Source organism: Notamacropus eugenii, chromosome 5, assembly GCF_028372415.1.
Source record: "Notamacropus eugenii isolate mMacEug1 chromosome 5, mMacEug1.pri_v2, whole genome shotgun sequence".
Classification (NCBI taxonomy): domain Eukaryota; kingdom Metazoa; phylum Chordata; class Mammalia; order Diprotodontia; family Macropodidae; genus Notamacropus; species Notamacropus eugenii.
The window spans coordinates 291,315,373-291,334,339 of NC_092876.1; the positions used below are offsets into that span (position 1 = coordinate 291,315,373).

General features: G+C 36.3%; 1 protein-coding gene across 3 annotated transcripts in view; it reads left to right on the forward strand.

The window, feature by feature from the left end:
• LRP1B (LDL receptor related protein 1B) overlaps nt 1–18,967 on the forward strand; it is a 2,222,640-nt gene that overhangs the window by 1,036,304 nt on the left and 1,167,369 nt on the right. For all 3 annotated transcript variants that reach the window (XM_072613193.1, XM_072613191.1, XM_072613192.1), the window contains one exon: nt 14,975–15,137. In XM_072613193.1, the coding sequence (XP_072469294.1) occupies nt 14,975–15,137 (163 nt within the window). The remainder of the gene's footprint in view (nt 1–14,974; nt 15,138–18,967) is intronic.

Genomic DNA, 18,967 nt, shown 5'->3' on the forward strand with positions numbered 1-18,967 from the left:
ATATACTCCTGCTGGGACCCAGGGTCTTAATAAGGAGATGAAGCTATCCTTTGAGGGCTTTTGAGAAAGGACTATTGGATTTAGCAAAGGTTCTGAGCATTATCTACTTGTGCTCCTTTGGAATTTCTTTTTCTTGATCTCACAGGCTTACTGCTATAGACAATGGTATTAAATTGTTCTTTAAATTTTTAGATTAACAGAAGATGAATTTACTACTTTGAGTTAATTCGTTATAATTTACTGTCAGAACAAATTCATAGGAAGCTTTTTTAAACATGTAGTTTTTGAAAAAGACTCTTATGGCTGTGTATCTCTATAAATTTCCCTTTATTGTTTAGTTTGGATGCCAGGTTACAAGGGACCCAATTACAATTTTACTATCATTTGGCAATGAGCTTGCCACTCACCAAGCTGAAATCATAGATATGCTGGACTTCAGTTTCATATTGTTATTTGACAGGCAACTGGCAACATAAATTTCAGGATGTTTTCACCCCTTCCCATTCTTCCTCTTCCCTCTCCCCAAACCAAATGTTAAATGTTAAAAGTCATTCTGAACTATTATTCCCTCCAGGGAGTCCCTTTCCCCTCCACTTCACATGTCTGTTAGTTTTATTAATGTCATTATGAAATCTGGTGTCAAAATACTAATGGTCAGTTGTGCTATATCATATAAATGAAGCCATGCATTTCTTCCTAACATGATGAATTATGCTGTAATAGAAAACTAAATGTATATTTTCCAATAGTCTGAGCATCCAAACAATTAGAAGCTTTTCTTGCCATGAATAAATGATTAAATGCATTTGAAAATCAATATTTTTAAATTACAGCTGTTTTTTCTGAACTGATAGAATTCATTTTGCCTGATAAAAGGAGGAAAGTAATAACAGACATGACAAATAAGTCCTATGAATTTCAGTTTTCCTAAAATATGTAGTTAAAAAGTGATATTTTTATTTTCAAATTTATTTATTTATGATTGTTTCTTACATTCCTCCTCTTTTTTAAAATATTAGAATCATAGGATCTTAGTTTTTGATTTAGAAGGGACAAGAGAAACTGACCTAATGCGTCTGAATTTTTGGTTGTAATAGTTTATTTATTATATTAGGAAGAAATGCATGTCTTTGCTTGGTATATGGTTCAGTTAGTAACACTGACAAAGAGTAATTTTTTGACATATTTCATAGTAATGTCACAGATGAGGAAATTAAGGCTCAGGGAGGCTCTGTGATTTGTCCAAATCACATGGGAAGTAACTATAAGAGGCAGGATTTGAATCTGAGTTTTTGGACTCCACAATCAGAATTCTCTCCATTTCACTATGCTCTCTTCCTAGAGAGGGAAGCTTAGTAGAACTAGGGCTTTTATTTCCTTATAGTCTCTAAAGAAGCTTAAACAGTAGATAAGAATCTTACAGTGTAGAACCAAGGTTCTTAGTCAGATTTCAGGGTTCCACGAACTTGAAATTTTTAGTATTTTGATAACTGTATTTGCATATAATTGACCTCTTTTAGAATATTACGTACTTAATTTATGTATTTACAATCATTATTTGGAGGATTCCATAAGCTTCACCATACTGCCAAAGGGATCCATGACAAAAAGGTTAAAAATCCTTGGTTTAGAAGGAGTTTCCAAGTATATGATGACAGTGAACTGAAGTTGTTTCACTTCAAAAATATCATTTCTTTTAGACTTATTCTGGATTATCTCTAGAAGGAAAATAGAGTATATTGGACAGAAACACTAGGAAATGCTTTAGGAAACTCTTGATTCGTAGTCTTGACACTGTAATAAGCTGTCTGACATTAACAAAGTCACTTAACACCTCAGTACGTCGATTTTCTCAATTGTAAATTGAGGTGTTTCACTTAAAAAACTCTAGGGTCCTTTCAACCACCAAATTCTATTATATTTCTCCTGTTCAGCTTTATTACATTATTTATTACACCGAGACCTAGGGGAGAGTACCACGAATAGGTACAAATACTCAGATAATTAGAAATGTACATTCTCTATTGTGATTATTTTGTAGTTTTAAAAAAAATCCTTAAATTGATGGGTGTGGATATTCCTAATTCTGTCAATGTGGATAGCCACCACTCCACATCTTCTTTACCCTGTATGGTCCACTCATGTTTCCATAAAAACATCTATTCATTGCACTGGTTGGGTTAGAGGCTTTCTTTTCATTCTTTTAATATCTTGGTGGTTCAAATGCCCTCTCTAACTTTTATTCCTCACTCTAAATATTTTTTCCCCAAATTCAATAAACAAACCACCAACTATGAGCAAAACTTTTTTTGTAGGCACTGAGAAAACAAAATGAAGAACAAATAGTCTCTGCACTAAAGAATCTTATAAGTATAGCACAATTATTCAAATAATTATAAGACAATGTAGACTGTTCTAAGAACAAGAGGGATAGAGACAACTAGCAGAGGTGGTGCTATATGAAAAAATGAGCAGAGGGGGCACAGAGCCAAAATGGTGAAGTAGAAGCAGAGACTTGCTAGAGCTCTTCCCTAAGCCCAGTCAAATACCTGTAAAAAATGACTCTAAACAAATTCTGGAGCTTCAGAACCCATGGAATGACAGAATGAAGGAAATCTCCAGTCCAAAACAGCCTGGGAGGCTGATGGAAAACATCTATTGTACTGCGCTGGGAGCAGAGTGCAGTGCAGTGTGTGCCATGTCAGCATAGATGGGACCTTAGCAGGCCTCTGGGGACTGAATTTCTGGCACCTGTAGTGGTCTCTAGACTTCACAACACTAAAACACAGAGGACAAATTGTAAGGTCAATGGAAAAAAACCCATTGGACCTGTGTGAGACAATAGAGTGGTCCAGCCCCAGCCCCAGGGCAGCAGGGAAGAAGAAGGAGCCCACAGCAGCTGCATCAGGGGAAGAGGCAGCAGCTGTCTCTGGAGCTCTAGGCCCACAGATTGTGGTGGGAACAAGCAGAGGACAGTACATCCCACTACTCCCACTGGAAGCAGAGAACTACCTTGACAAAGAGCTCAAAAATTAATATAATTGTTGAGGAAATGAGCAAAAACTGGAAAAAAATCAGACCAAAGAATCTTATTTTGGTGACGAGGAAGACCAAAGCATACAAAGAGAAGACGGCAAAGTAAAAGCTCCTGTATCCAAAGCCTCCAAGAAAAATATGAATTGGTCTTAGGCTATGGAAAAGCTCAAAAGGGATTTTGAAAATCAAGTAAGAGAAGCAGAGCAAAAATTGGAGAGAAAAATGAGAGTCATACAAGAAAATCATGAAAAATGAGTCAACTTCTTGAAGAAAATAACAGCCTAAAAAACAGACTAACCCAAATAGTAAAAGAGATCAAAAAAGCCAATGAGAAGAATGCCTTAAAAAGCAGAATTGACCAGATGGAAAAAGAAGTCCAAAAACTCACTGATGAAAATAATTTCTTAAAGATTATAATGGAGCAGATGGAAGCTAACAACTTTATGAAAACTCAAGAAATTATAAAGCAAAATCAAAAGAATGAAAAAATAGCAATGTCAAAATATCTCAGTGGAAAAACAACTGACTTGGAAAATAGAACCAGGATACACAATTTAAAAACTATGGGACTACCTGAAAGTCATGATCAAAAAAAAAGCCTAGACATCATCTCTCAAGAAATTATCAAGGAAAATTGCCCTGGTATTCCAGAACCACAGGGTAAAATAGATATTGAAAGAATCTGCCTATCAGTTCCTGAAAGAGATTCCAAAAGGGAAACTTCTAGGAATATTGCAGCCAAATTTCAGAGCTCCCAGGACAAGGAGAAAAATATTGCAAGAAGTCAGAAAGAAACAATTCAATCAAGTATTGTGGAAATACAATAAAAAAAAACACAAGATCTAGAAGCTTCTACAATAAGGGATTGGAGGGCTCAGAATATGATATTCCAGAGGTCAAAAGAGCTAGGATTAAAACCAAGAATCACCTTTCCAGCAAAACTGAGTATAATTCTTTGGGGGAAAAAAATTGGTCATTCAATGAAATAGAGGACTTTCAAGCATTCTTGATGAAAAGAACAGAGCTGAGTAGAAAATTTGACTTTCAAATACAAGAAGCAAGAGAAGCATATAAAGGTAAATAGGAAAGAGAAATCAAGGGATTTGCTAAAGGTGAACTGTTTACATTCCTACATGGAAAAGATAATATTTGTAACTGTTGAGATTTTTCTCAGTATTAGGATAGTTGGAGGGATTAGGTACATATACACAGAGGGCACAGGGTGAGTTGAATATGAAGTAATGATATCTATAAAAACAAAATTAAGGGATAAGAGAGGAATATATTGCTAGGAGAAAGGGAGAAATAGAATGGGGTAAATTTTCTCTCACATAAAAGAGGCAAGAAAAAATTTTTCCAATGGATGGGAAAGGGGGGAAGTGAGAGGGAAAGAGTGAACTGTACTCTCCTAGGATTAGCCTTAAGGATGTAATAACATACACAGTCAATTTGATCTGAAAATCTATCCTACACTACAGGAAAGTAGGGGGAAGGGGATATGTGGAGGATGGGAGGATGATAGAAAAGAGGGAAAATGGGAGGAAAGGGTAATTAGAAGTAAATACTTTTGAGGAGGGACTGGGTCCAGAGCAAAAAAAGAATAAATGAGGGGCAAGATAGGATGGAGGGAAATATAGTTAGTCTTTCATATCACAACTGTTACGAAAGTTTTTTGCATGACTACACAGGTATAACCTATATAGAATTTCTTGCCTCCTCAATGGGGATAGGTGGGGAGAGAGGAAGGGAGAGAAGTTGGAGCTCAAAGTTTTAAAAACAAATGTTAAAAATTATTTTTACATGCAACTGGGAAATAAGAGCTACAGGCAATAGGGTATGGAAATCTATCTTGCCCTATGAGAAAATAGAAGGGAGGGAGATGAGAGAAGGGAGAGGTAAGATAGAAAGGAGGGCAGATTGGGGTAATGGGTAATTGGAATGCATGATGTCTTGGGGTGGGCAGAAGGGAGAAATGGGGAGAAAATTTGGCACTCAAAATCTTGTGGAAGTAAATGTTGAAAAATAAAAAAATGATTTTTTTTTTTAAAGTAAGAAAATACAAGCAGAGAGAAATGTTTCTCTACATTCTTCTCCGGGCAGACTAAGTAGCTAAGTGATATGTCCTCAACATCTTTATGTTGTATCTCTTGTACATTCATGGGCAACTAGTTGGAGCCCACTAATGACCATTCTGTATTTTTCTCTTTTCCTTTGAGTGATGTGTCATTTTAATACCTTTAAGACCATAGTATTTCACAATTTAAAGTCACATAACAAGAGCAGAATCCATACATGCCACCTCATCCTGTGAGATTCTTGTTGAATTCTCTTGAAAAATCTTTCTCAAGGGGATTGCACAGTATGCTGGTGCAACACCTCTGATGGAGAACATAGGTTGTCCATCTGTTACTCCTCTCTCTGGCTACAAGTGACCCTCTTTTTGTGGGCATAAATTTTTTTTTTTTAATGATCTCTTTTTAGGACATATTTTATATGTATGAACAATTCATATTCCAGACCAATCTTTATACCAATGAAATCATAGTTCATATTTCTAATAATACATTAGAGTTGAAATCCTGTCCTATAAACTAATACATTGGCATCTTGACTTTTCTATCAATCTTGGCATGAATCAAATCCCTCAGAATTTGGTCATCCTTGGTTGAACTGATAAAATATAATACCTGAATATTCAAAGCTGAAGAGTCAACTCTGGACTCATAGGAGATAATATTGTGTTTGGCTTCAGAAGAATGAGATTTGAATCCAATTTCTTCTATTTATTGACTGTGTGACTGGGAAAATTTCTTACAGAAACATAGACTTCGAGCCCTGAAAGACAAGAGAGGTTATTTAATCCATTTTATACATGATGAAAGACTGAGGACTAGGAAAGCTAAGTGACTTGCTGTAATGTTAATTATGTTAAAGAGAGTTAAAGATCTTCCCCGCCCATTAATGGGCCTGTTCATTAAGGGAAGTTTGATTAAGGGAGATTTGTTTTGTAGGAAGGCTCCCAATTTTCCTTAATTTCTACTGAGCCATTGCTTCTCAAGGGTTGTGATGCCCTCTGGCTCTGAAAAGTGTATATATACTCTGAGGTGAGTTTTTGTTTTGGGGTTTACCCACTGGAAGTGTTTGTCCAGATGAGACTTGGGACAGCTATTAAGGACCACTCCCTCCCCCCTTTAGAAAGTCAGATATTGGTGCCTCTTTCTCTGGTATTGAGGTATGTATTGCTTATGTTCAGACAGTTGGAAGCCCTGTCTGTTGCCCTTTCTATTTGTAATTTCTGCTTGTATTTTCTCTGAAGTTCAGGGTGCTGACTTTTTCCTTTGAACTAAGAGAATGATATATGTATTTGATTAAAGTAGATTCCTGACCCCTCAAAAGCTGCTTTCCTTTTAGAAAAGCAGATCTAAGAACCTGACAGCAGACCCACCTGTGTATGCTGAGGTTCTTACTGTTAGTTATACTTGCCCAAAGCCACATGGCTAATCAGTGAATCAAGTAACGTTTAAATCCTCATATTCCTGAATCTATATCCTACGGTCTATCCACCGTACCAAGCTGGCCACTCAATCTCTGCCTACTCAATCCCTCTGAACCTCTGTTTCTTCATTTGTAAAATGAAGGGTTGGCTTAGATGATCTATCTCTAAGATACTTTCTAGCTTTAATTCCTAAGTCGCATGGGTCTGCCTGAAGGAGTCTGACATTTTTTCTCTTCATTTCAGAACACATTACTTCTATAGGGAATTTGGGCCCTTCCATTTCAGGATTACTGTTGCTCTAACTTCAGTGTTTATTCTTTTTACTAGCAAATCTAATCATCTAATTTTCCTGCTTGAGACGGGGTAAAGCAGAGCAAGGTGAAGAAGTGACTGACTCAGCAATCAGAGGTTTAAACTGTGCTCTTTAAATTTGAAAAAAGAGAAAAGAGAAATCTGCCTCTCAGTTTTGTCACCTAAGGAATCTAATTCTCAGACTATTAAATAAATAATGGTTTACCAATATGAGAATCAAAGAGGTATAGTGTAAAATGTGATGGCTGTGGAAATCAGAGAATCTGGGTTCAAATCCTGGCGTTGCTTCTTACTACTTATCTGACCTGGAACAAATCACCTAATTTCTCTGAGTTTTTTGTTTTTGTTTTTTTTTTTCCCTGCACCATGGGGGATTATTTAGTCCAAAGTAGCTGTTGCTTCTGCTGACGTTTAACATTCAGGCAGGAAGTTGCTTAGGCACTGTGCCAATCTGGATTGACAGGCGTAATTAATTGAGCAAGTAAAATGTCCTACTTGATCTTAAGAGCTAGTTTATGCTGTTGAGTTTCATTTGAATGTTTAAGCTGATAACAATTATATGAAAGGATTGGTTAGAGGAGGAGAAATAAAGATACAATTTAATGAATATCCTCAGATTTTTGCCTTCAAAGAGGGCCTATTGATTCCTAAGGGATATTGCTTTGTAGTATTATAAATCTATATCCCCAATGGATTAATCCAGCTTCTTTCAAAACAGGCCCTTTCCTAGCTCAGCCCAACTTCTTTTTCTCCAGTCACTTATGAGTATCATAAAATATGTCCAGTAACTATAAAAGTCTCACTAGCGTTATACATTTTCTTTCTCCTTTGGGAATGCCTTTAATCTTTTTATGGCTAATGTGGACACATTTCACCGTTCTGTTTTTTTATAATAAAGTTCACTTCCTTACATTAGTGATCACCAGGTGACTTCTATTACTTCACATCTTTTCTTGGAGTTATTCATTCACTTAAGAAACAGACTCAAATCTTTTCTCCAAGGAGCACCATTATGCCCAGCCTATTGTTTGTCTCCTCTCAAGTGATTTCAGGGACTGTTGAAATGATTCATCTTTCTTCATAGTCATCAAAGAAGGGGTCATCTCTTGGGTAAAAGAAAGGTGGCGTCATTGAATCCCAGTGGCAGTACATGCAGGTTTTGAAAATAAATTGTCTTTTAAAGAATTGTTTCCCCTTTTGTTATCTAAAGAGAGAAATACAGGTGCTCTAAAGTACCAAATAGAATTTCCCTCCGGTGTTTTGCTTTTTAATTGACATTTTTTAAAGTACAACAAAATGGGTATGAAGTAGATTCTACTTCAGCCTTTTCTTTGTAGCAGCTCTTCGTTTCACTGTCTGGGAGCTTTGAAGAATTGATTCATGGGTAAAATTAAATTGGAGAAATAGACCCATAATGTATATCTCTACTGGAGAACTGGATTGAAATAATGTAATTTTGATTGCCTGTATCTGAAAAAGCCTTGAAAAATTGAGTCATTTATTTTAGATCATTTGAGAAAAATAGAGAGCATGTGCCAAAAGTAGAGAGATCTTTGTGCTTGTGATCAGGAAGACACCAGGGTCTTGCTTGTGACTCTTAAAAATTGTGTGACTCTGGACTAGTCACTTTCTATGACTCAGGCAACTTCCAGGGATTTTATCTACTAAATCATATACAAGTTGTGATCTTAATTGACAGAGTTTCCTTCACTAGGGATCTTTCAAATTTTCCTGTAATCTGACTTTGAAGGAAACAGCAATGACACTTTTGCCCAAAATATGCACTTAGGAAATTGTTCTTTAGGATTAAATTATTCAAATAAACACCTTAATTCTTCAACCCACTTTGTATTTTTAGAATCTTTGAATGATTTTAAAAGCTCAACATTTTTTTAAAAATTATACACAGGCAGCATCTATATGTTTGAAGTGAAGTGGAAAACTGAGATTGTTTTTTGGATATTTCCTGCCTAAAAGAAATAACCCATATCCATATAATTAACTCTACATTTCACATTTAATGTGGCAGGTTACTTTTCCCTAGTGACTATTTTTTTAACCTTAATCTATAGAGTGAAATAGTATTGGGAAATTCTGTCTGTATGTAAGGAAATAATGATTTTTTTCTCAGATCATACATTTGGAACTTTAATAGGAAATATTACTAAAATATGAATAACAATGATATGTTGGCTCAAGTCAGATAACAGGTAATATTAACATATGAAACCAAACTCTTAGAAATACATTTTTCAAGTTAATATTATACAGAAGGATAACATGAAGCTAACTTACACAATGTATGCTTATTTCATAAATGCATAAAAATGAATACAGCAGGCAGAATTCATTGCTAAGGTTCTATCATTTTGTCATTATAGAAGTGGATCAAATGTCTCTTAATTTTTTCATGTCAGAATAAGAGAGGAATTTGTCACTAGTATATTCTTTCAGAGTTTGGTAGACTACCATGTCCACGTACATACAACATATAGATGTACAAGCTACATATATATATCAATACATACAGAACTAGTAAGAAAATAAAGAAAGTGTTGGGACTAAATCTTATTCTTCCTTACTTAAACCTAATGCTGCTTCTTCTTTTGTATCTTCTTTTCCCCTTCAAGGCTGCCCTTGATGCTCATTTAAATCTCATTTCATTCCTTTAAACACATTTTAGGGCACTCACACACACTCACACACACACACACACACACACACACACACACACACACTCCTATGTGTCTCACTCTGGTCCTGTGCACCTCTTAGTATGGCCCTAAGTAATGTAGGAATTTAAGGCTTGGCAGTAGATTTGAAAGCACAGGCTGAGTTTCTTCAACTCATTTTGTTTAGCATCACATAGGAATGTTACGTTGAGGTATTAAAGTATAAGCCAACTTAACTGCAGTTTTTTCCAGACTACTGGCTATTCGTAAGACATTCAGTGAATTCTTAAATGACATGTTCCCACCTCTGTCTTTCAAACGAACTCAGAGTTCTGAAAAACAAAGATGTCTTCCTTCATATGTTTTTCTTGTTCTTTTTTGCCTGTTCGTGGTTTATACTTCTGCTACAAGCAATCTAAGTCACTTCAGTAAGAGCAACCTCACAGCTGGAGGGAAGATATTTGAGAAGAAATAAAAATGTTAAACTAAAATATTCCTAATGTACATGAACAGAAATATAGATAGAAACAAGCTGCAGTTTTGAACTTTTTTGACTTTCTCTGCTATCTTCAGAAGCATGACCATCATTCTTAGCTCTTGCATCCAAGTCAGAGTACAAACAGAATGTGTTACATTTCAACTTCAATAATTCAATACTGCAATATGTTTTAATTATTTAATATTAGACTAATCAACATTTGGGCAGATGGGACTAGGATCTTGTGGGCAACACACACACAAAATAAAGAAATTATTTGGGACTCTCTGGGAGGTTATATTCTAAAAATCCATAAAAGGGCTTACTGAGCCTCATTTTCTCAGAAGTTTAAACTATAGTCTGGTAATGACAGCCAAAGAATAAGTTCATTTATTCCATCGCCTGGGAGGTGTTCTTTCTTATGGAACACAAATTGAATAGTTGAGAGTCCCAGTTCTCCAGCCAGGTCTAACTACAGTACCAGATGATTAGGGCTTCCTGCCACCTTAACAGGCAAGCTGAAAAACCCAAGGCAGGAAAGGAGGGTGAATAGATCCAAAGGGAGTCAGAAATTCTCAGTAGAAAGTCTGAGGAATAGGAAAGTCTCTAGCAATAGACAGACGTCCATTAAATGTTCCCTGGAAAGGTGCTTGCCCTGCAGTTGGCTGTCCACTCAAGGTGAGTAAGCCACTTGGGGAAAGTGTCCTGTTTCAAGACAATTATGCCATTATAGCTAATTGGAAAATCTTTATTGTACAGAAAAAGCCATTAAGATAGTGTAGCATACTCCTGAGGAAGGAATTCAACAGGAGAGTGATCCAGGTGTCTTCTTGGCTCCTGAAAGTGGAGAAGGGACAGCAAGAAAACATCAAATACAACTCTTTCAGCCCTTAACTAAAACTACAGAGCAGGATCTTAATCACCCTCTGGATGTGTGGAGATGTTTCCCCAAAACTTACAGTAATTAGATTTGCCCTCTTCCTCCATACTATAAAGGGGAATCTTCTTTGGGTAAGGGTTAGACTCCTTCTAGGGCCAAGGTTCTGTGATTCTGATCTCTGAGTTCAAATCCAGTGTTCTTTTAAGGACAGCACCCTGTCATCCCAACTCTGTGCCCAAACTGTGGGTAAATAAGAAAACTATCAATCACTGACCTCAAAATGAGAGTTCAGATCTAGTTGTAAAAGCTCTCAAAGTCCCCAAGAACTTAGATTTTGACCTGAGCACATTCAGCTGGTCAGTTATGGTCACTGACCAAAAATGCCTTTCATCTCAATGAATCAAATTATATGTAATGTTTCCATCAGAATAGATTGACATTAACTGATAGTTTAATGACTTTGTGAAGGTCACAGAGCAAATTAATATATGAAAGAGAGTTCAAACGCTTATGATGTAGAAGAAGGGCAACTGAATTTGGAGTTAGAAGATTTGGATCCAAATTGGAGCTCAGCCACTCAGAGAAACAGGACCTTGCAAAATCGTTGAATTTCTTTGGGCTTTGACTTCCTCATCTGTAAAATGAGAAAAACTGACAAAATCTTTTTTAAAGTTGTCCTTAGGTCTGAATCTTATAATGCGTGAATTTCTCCAGTCATTTTTATGACCTTTCCATCTGCACAATCCCTTTGCACCTCAATAACAACCCAAACTGAGCTCATTATATTCTCTTCCCCTCTACCCTAACATGCTTCTCCTTTAGGTTTCACTATTTCTTCCTACAACCCTACTCTCACTTTCCAGAGGTTATGATCTTGGGATTGTCTTTCTCTCTTTCCTCTCCCTCTTCTCTGATATCCAATCAATTACTAGTTTTTGTTATTTCTATTTCTTCTGCTCTCTTCACTTCACTCTCACTTGCTATCAGCTGAGCATAGGGTTTTCTAACCATCAGGTATTCAATCAACATGCATTTATTGTATTAAAATCCTGCTGTCCTACATGCCAAGCACTGTTCTAGATGTTGGGGGTATAAATACAAAAAATAAAATGATCTCTCTCCCTGGACTGCTGTGATACGCAATTAATAGATATTCATTCCTTTATTTTTAGCTTCTACTTTTAACTCTCTTACACACATACATACACATATACACTGCCTGAATATTTTTATGTATATATCTGATCATTCCATTCCTTAAAAACAAAATACAACAAAACAAAACAATGAGAACAACAACAACAAAAATCCTTTAAAAACCCTTTACTACCTGGTAAGTAAAATTTGAGCTTCTTAGCCTCAAATTCAAGAGTCTCCACAGCTTGGCATCATTCTTTCTTCTCACCCTTATCACATCATAATTCTAAGTATGTTCTGTACCAGCTAGATAATTCTCTACTTGCCTAATGGGCACTGCTCTCACACCTCTGTGCTCTTGCTAATTGTATATTTTATTCACAATACTTGGGCATCTTCCCAGATTCTTTTCATCTGTTAAATGCCTACCTTCTTTTTAAACTCAAATAAAATACTCTTCCTCAGTGAGGCCTTCCTTATTCACTCTTGGGAGAATGTTTCCCTCATTGCGTGGTGTAAGTCATGTCAGTTGTGTCTGACTCTTTGGGACCCCATTTGGAATTTTCTTGGCAAAAATACTGTAGTGGTTTGTCATTTCCTACTCCAGCTCATTTTATAGAAGAGAAAACTGAGATAAACAGGGTTAAGTGACTTGCACAGGGTCACACAGCTTAGGCAGGATTTGAACTCAGATCTTCTGGACTCCAGGCATGACACTCATGCCATCTAGCTGCCCTCTTCATACTTCTCATATACAAAGATATTTATAGTCAAAGGTATCGTTTTTTCCGATAGCAATGCATGACTGTGTGAGCTGGACCATAAAGAATGCTGAGCCCTGAAGAACTGATATTTTTGAATTGTGGTTATATTTTCTTCCAAAGCAGATTTGAAACTTGCTTTTAGAACTATCTTCTTTTATTTTAAAAGTCTGAAAAATAGGGCAGTATTGGAGATATAGATATGTATGCCTCATGAATTAGATGATGTTCTTTGTAAAAGGCATTCCCTAAATTCATTTGGAAATTAATCTTCTGCATTATGGTCTGAGAGAAAGTGATTTAGTAACATTAGTGTTTCATTGTGGTCAATTATAAATGTTTAGTGTCACTTTTTGTTTGTTTCTGTGGTTCATTTTTAGGCCAAGGGATCATATATTCTACTAGATTCAGATTCGCTTATGTATTCTTTGTACAACTTTCAAATTTCTAAAAAATGTGTGTCGATATTAAATCTTAAAATTATCCATGTCAGTATTTTAACATCTATATTTGCAATATCTAAATTTATTGTCTCGAGCTTTTGCATCTAGAGTGAAAACTAGAAGAGGAAGCAGTATGATTAGTTTTTTTAAAGGGAGAAGAGTTTTGAGTCACAAAAATGTTGAATTTGATACTAGCTTTGCCATCTACTGTCTGTGTGCCTCACTGCCAGGTAAATCACTTCATCATTCTGTCCCTAAATTACCTAGTGTATAAAATGAAGGTTTTGGATCAAACAAAAAATGGAAATTCATAAAGAACTCATTGAAAATTTAAAGATTTTTGTTGGTTTCATAAATTTATTAGTTTTTGAGGCTGTACACAGAAAAGCGAGGTGAACAATCCATGCAATTTCCCAAGCAATTCAACTGGTCTATTGGAATACTTAGCTAAGTGTGCCAGAAGGGAGGGCTTCTTTTAACTTGAGTTCTACGCCCAATTGTCTCCAGTGGGCTTTTGCTCGTTTATTCAATCTTAATATTAAAAAAATGGATTAAACAGACAGAACCTCAAGCTGATTGATAGCAAACATAAACCCACCCTTCCCTCACACTAAATGGTGGCTTAATTATCAGGCACTTTAGTGAGACTTGGCAGCTTTAGAACTGTATGGCTGTTAACAATACCTATTGTTTCAGTAGCAGAATATCTATCGAAGTGATAAGGAGTTGAAATAAGGTGCGAAAGCTGTCAAGCTGCTCTTTTGTTTGGAGTTACAATTGCATAGACAAAAGCCAACAGGAAGCCCAGTATGGGAAGGATAAGGCACTGAATGGACTTTCCAGGCTCTAGCGTTATCAGAATAGAGGTTATTTGAAATGGTATCAGAAATAGCAGGCTTGGAAGCTCCAGCTGAAATGATAATGGAAGAAATACAATTCCAAATTTATTTGGGCTGAGAAATGCTTCAACCCTTTCAAACTCCAGGCTCTTAAGCTGGGAGGGGAAAAAAATGCATGCAGTTTTCTTTGCTTATAGCTTTCCATAGGCTGTATATCTTAGTAATGAAAATTTAATCGATGGCCTGAAAATCTGAATCCAATGGATTCCAATAGCCACCATCTGCTTGTCCTTGCAAGGCATGCTAAGAATTCCTGTAAAGTAGCTATTCCTTCTATGATTTGGCAATGTGTCATCACTAATGGGAATACTGACACATGCATCCATATCGGTCTTTCTGCTGATAGGACATCATTCACCGAAACCTCATGTTACTGGGACAGTGTTTGGAGACATTAAGTGAAAAGAAATGATTGGCCTCAGAATGCAGGGGTTGGGCAGGGGGAGAAACTGCATAATCCTGATCTGCATGAAATGTATCCTTGTATGAAGTCTTTGTTTTTTTGACCTTTTGATTCCTCTCTAAGCAGTCATTCTTACTGCATAAGTAAATTGAGAAAATACAAACTGTCATAGTTATTGTGCAAGAAAAAAAATCAGTAATTATGTCATGGGCGATCATTTATTTTCATAATATCATAGAACTTAGAGTTTGGAAACTCTTCAAAGATTCATCAATATAATCCTCTCATTTTATTGAAAAGGAAACTGAGGCCAGGAAAGTTGAAGTAACTTAAGCATAACTTTTTTTTTAATTACTAGAAAACCCTGTGAAATTTCCATTTTCAATGGCTTTAGCATTCCCAGCCGGAGTTGTTACTCAATTCAATCATTTCAGTTTTCTTCTTCTTTTCTTTTCAGATGTACAACAAATGGCAATAGATTGGCTCACCGGAAACTTTTATTTTGTGGACCATGTCAGCGACAGGATTTTTGTATGTAATCGCAATGGATCTGTGTGTGTTACCTTGATAGACCTTGAGCTTCACAATCCCAAAGCAATAGCTGTCGATCCAGTATCAGGGTAAGATGCTCTGGGTTTTAATTTTTTTTTTTTAATGTTTGATGTTGAATAAATGCTTCCAGAAAAGGGAAATCAAAAGCCTGGAAGAAATGTGCTTTACATTTTTCCTCCCCTTTCCAATTTTCACAGTCCACTTAGTTAGCATAAAAATATGTCTTACCTGACATTTTCTGCTAATTAGCTCATTAAACTTCCTTAATGCTTACTAATTTGACAAGGGTATAGTTATGCAAAGTATGAATAACACATCCACTTTATTCAGAAGATTGGAAAATCAATATTTATATTTTTATTTCATAAACATATTAGCATTTTGGGGAGGGACAGGGAGAGAGTTAGAATATTGAGCATTTTGGAAAAAGGTGTTGTTGCTAATGATGTAGGTCTGTTACTTGTAGTTGGAGGAACGCTTATCTTTTCAGGTGTAAATTACCGTAAGGATTCTGAAACCAAAGTTTTATCCTTGTTATTGTTTTATGAGTCTCCAGGCAATTCAGTCTGAAATGTCTGATGGAACACATCCTAAATTGCCATAAGCCTTCATTCAATAAATGGGAAAATATTTACTGAAGAAACAGCTGTCATCCATATGTGGACTTTTGTCACTCTTTACTTAAAGTCTGATTGAATATTAAGATGCATCATCACAATGGGTCTGATTTTGACAGAAACAGCTTGCGAGCCAGGACTTTGCTAGGAAGGCTGTATAATATAATTCCTGAATATTGTTGTATTTGTATTTGAAGCAGATGGTAAACTTGACTCAATCTGACTGCAGAGATGTTTCTGAAGACATTAGGAAGAGAAGTTGTATTTAAACTGATTTGTCTGGGTTGTTGGATAATGCTAGTAAGAAAGAATTGGAAATTTTCAGATGTGCTAACAGGATCCTTTTCAGCATCCCTAGTTCGAAATGTATTTGCTTGCCATTTGTTCTTCCTGGGGCACGTGAGTTGAATTTTAAATTCATGCTTAAACAATCTTGTTTGTTAAAGATGCTGTCAGGTAAAGTTGTTGTTTTTAATTTTGTTTTGTTTAGCCCCCTTTAAAACAAAGTAACCCAGACCCTTTTGAAAAAGAAATGCCAATACTGAAGGTGATATACATTAACATTCCCCCTGCCCCCACCTTGAAAAACAACATATTTCATATTTTCAGGCTTCCCATTTTTCCCCTGTCATTATTTGAAAGCCCACATTTTGTCATTTTGTCAAAGGAATTTGGAACCTCAGGTTGTTTGCACTTATTCTCTGCAGGATTCCTTTGGGCCTAGTAGCTGTTTAAATGTAATTCTGTCATGTATCATTTATCACAATAAGTTCTTGGGAATTTTTTGTTTGAATTTGCCGTGTCTCTCAGGCACAGTTTTTCAATTATGACTTGTTGAAATTAGGGATGGAAAAGCCCTGTTTTGATGATTGGCCCACCCTTCAGAGAGTGGAAGGGTTGCTCTCTACAGCCCCTTCTGGAATCATTTCTTGTTCTCCCTTTTCCTCAATCAGTGAGAAGAGAAGGAAGCCATGACACCTTTCATAGTGAGACTGATGGAATGTAGGGCAGATTCAAGTGTGCTTGGGGAGGAGGCATCAGAGGCCTGGGCTCTGGGCCTAATCGACATTAATCAGTCATGGGACTTTTCTGTTCCCTGTTTCCTCATCTGCAAAATAAGGAAGTTCAGCTGAACAATGTCTAATGTTCTTTCTAGTTCTGTGAATCCATATTTGATTCTAGAATCTTTCTTAAAATTGTTTTTATGTTGGACATTTGTCTTGAGGTCTTACTGCTTTAGGGAAATGAATCAGTGTACAAGGTTTCTGCATGAGACACCTGAAAAAAGCTTCATTGTTTTCTGATTTAGAGACTCAATGTCTCTAACCCTAAAATATTAGAGACCATTTGTTCTGTCAGTTTTGTCAAACACAAATAGAAATGATCCCTACTTCTGCATACTGACTTAGAAAACCTCAAATTAACATTATCTTTGTGGTATTGCATTTTTATTTATTTTGTTAAACATTTCTCAATTACTTATTAATCTAGTTGTATTCTGGGAGTTTTATGAGATACTTGCCAGGAATTTGACACTTCTGATAGTCTAAACTACTCGATTTATAGATGAGGAAATTGAGGCACCCAGTGTTAGGGTCCTCTAGCCATAGATGGTGACATTCCTATAGACCCTTACCTATGCAGGACTGAATAAGAAAGGGCTTAGAAGGTACAGCTGTCCCCGATTTAATTTTAGAATCATGAGCACACAGTTTTGCAGTGGTATGCTGGTAACGTTGAGATGGGTGGAGGGAAAGTGTGCATATGACACATGATGAAGTTTAATCTGAATTATTAACATTTTCCTTCATCAATTTCTTAAGATTAAACAATCAACAGAACAATAAACCATCTTGATTTGTAGTATTTGCTGATATCCACGGTATAATGTGTTTGCACTGAAAATTTAAAATCAGGTCCAGAAGAACCTGGTTTGACTTGACTGGGTTCTATCACGCTCCTACAGTACAGAAGATGCCAACGCATAAAATTTTTCCCAGTGATGGACATAATCCAAGGGAACATAAATATGGGTATATAGCTAAAGCTACCCAGATAACCACACCCTCTGTGTTGCCCTACCCTTAAGGGGAATCTCCTGATCTACTTCCTCTCATTCCTTCCAAAACACCTTCCTTGAAAAACAATGCCGTACCATCAAAATACAGTATGCAGAGATAGGGATCATTTCTATTTGAATTTGACAAAACTGGACTAAATATTCTCTAATAATTTAGGGGTAGAAATATTGAGTCTGTAAATCAGCAAACAATGAGGTCTTGACATCAACCCGCAGGTCTGGGTGCCCCTATCTTTAATCTACTGCCTTGATAAAAGTGAGAATCAAGTGCCTATAAGGACTATTGGCAAAAGTTATGATCCTCCTCTTCTCCAGATCAACTTCTCTGTCGTCTTTATTGTGTTACACAGAGAGATGAAGTGACTTGTTCAGAATCATACAGTGAAGTTATGAACAGAACTGGAATTATAACTCAGGATACTTGATTACCAGTATTCTCTATGTACTAATTCAGTCTACCCTAAAACACTATAGAAATGTTATTATTGTTCTTGTTATAATTCAGGGCAGTAAAACTGCCCAAACTCCATATTCTGCCCTAATATGAATCTGACTATGAATCTCAAAAGGTAGGAAATCTAGGTATCTTGGCTTTGGCATCTACCCTTTTTAGTAATTATTAATATTTATATAGTGACTCAAGACTGAGAAATACTCTTTAGATATATTATTATCTCATTAGATCTTCACATCCAACCTAAGAGTTAAGTGCTACAGCTATTATTATTCCCATTTTACCATTGAGAAAACTGACATTCCAAGAGATTGTGACCTATTATTCACAATCGCATAGTTAGTAATTGGCAAATGCAGATTTTGAATCCAAATCTCTTCTGACTCTGACACTTATGGCACTGACAGACACTATGCATTCTAATTCATAGGTGTGAGAAACACACTTGTGGGGATCACAGAACTTCCCAGGAAAGGTCATAGAATAAGTCTGGGTGTGCTGCTGCAGCCTACTGCTTCCCTGGTTGTGAGCTCTCAGGATAGCCCACGTGATAGACAGATTCTCATAGAAAGAGCACAGAAGCAGAATGGGAAGAGGAAGGCATTTATTTCACTTCTCCAGAGAAAGTAGGTGTGCTGCTCACAAAGAATACACACACCATATGGAAATAAGAGCAGACTTAAATACTGTTGGTTTAGTCATAACCCTTCTATTAGAGTTAGGATTGGTCTGACTCCTCAATGTTAC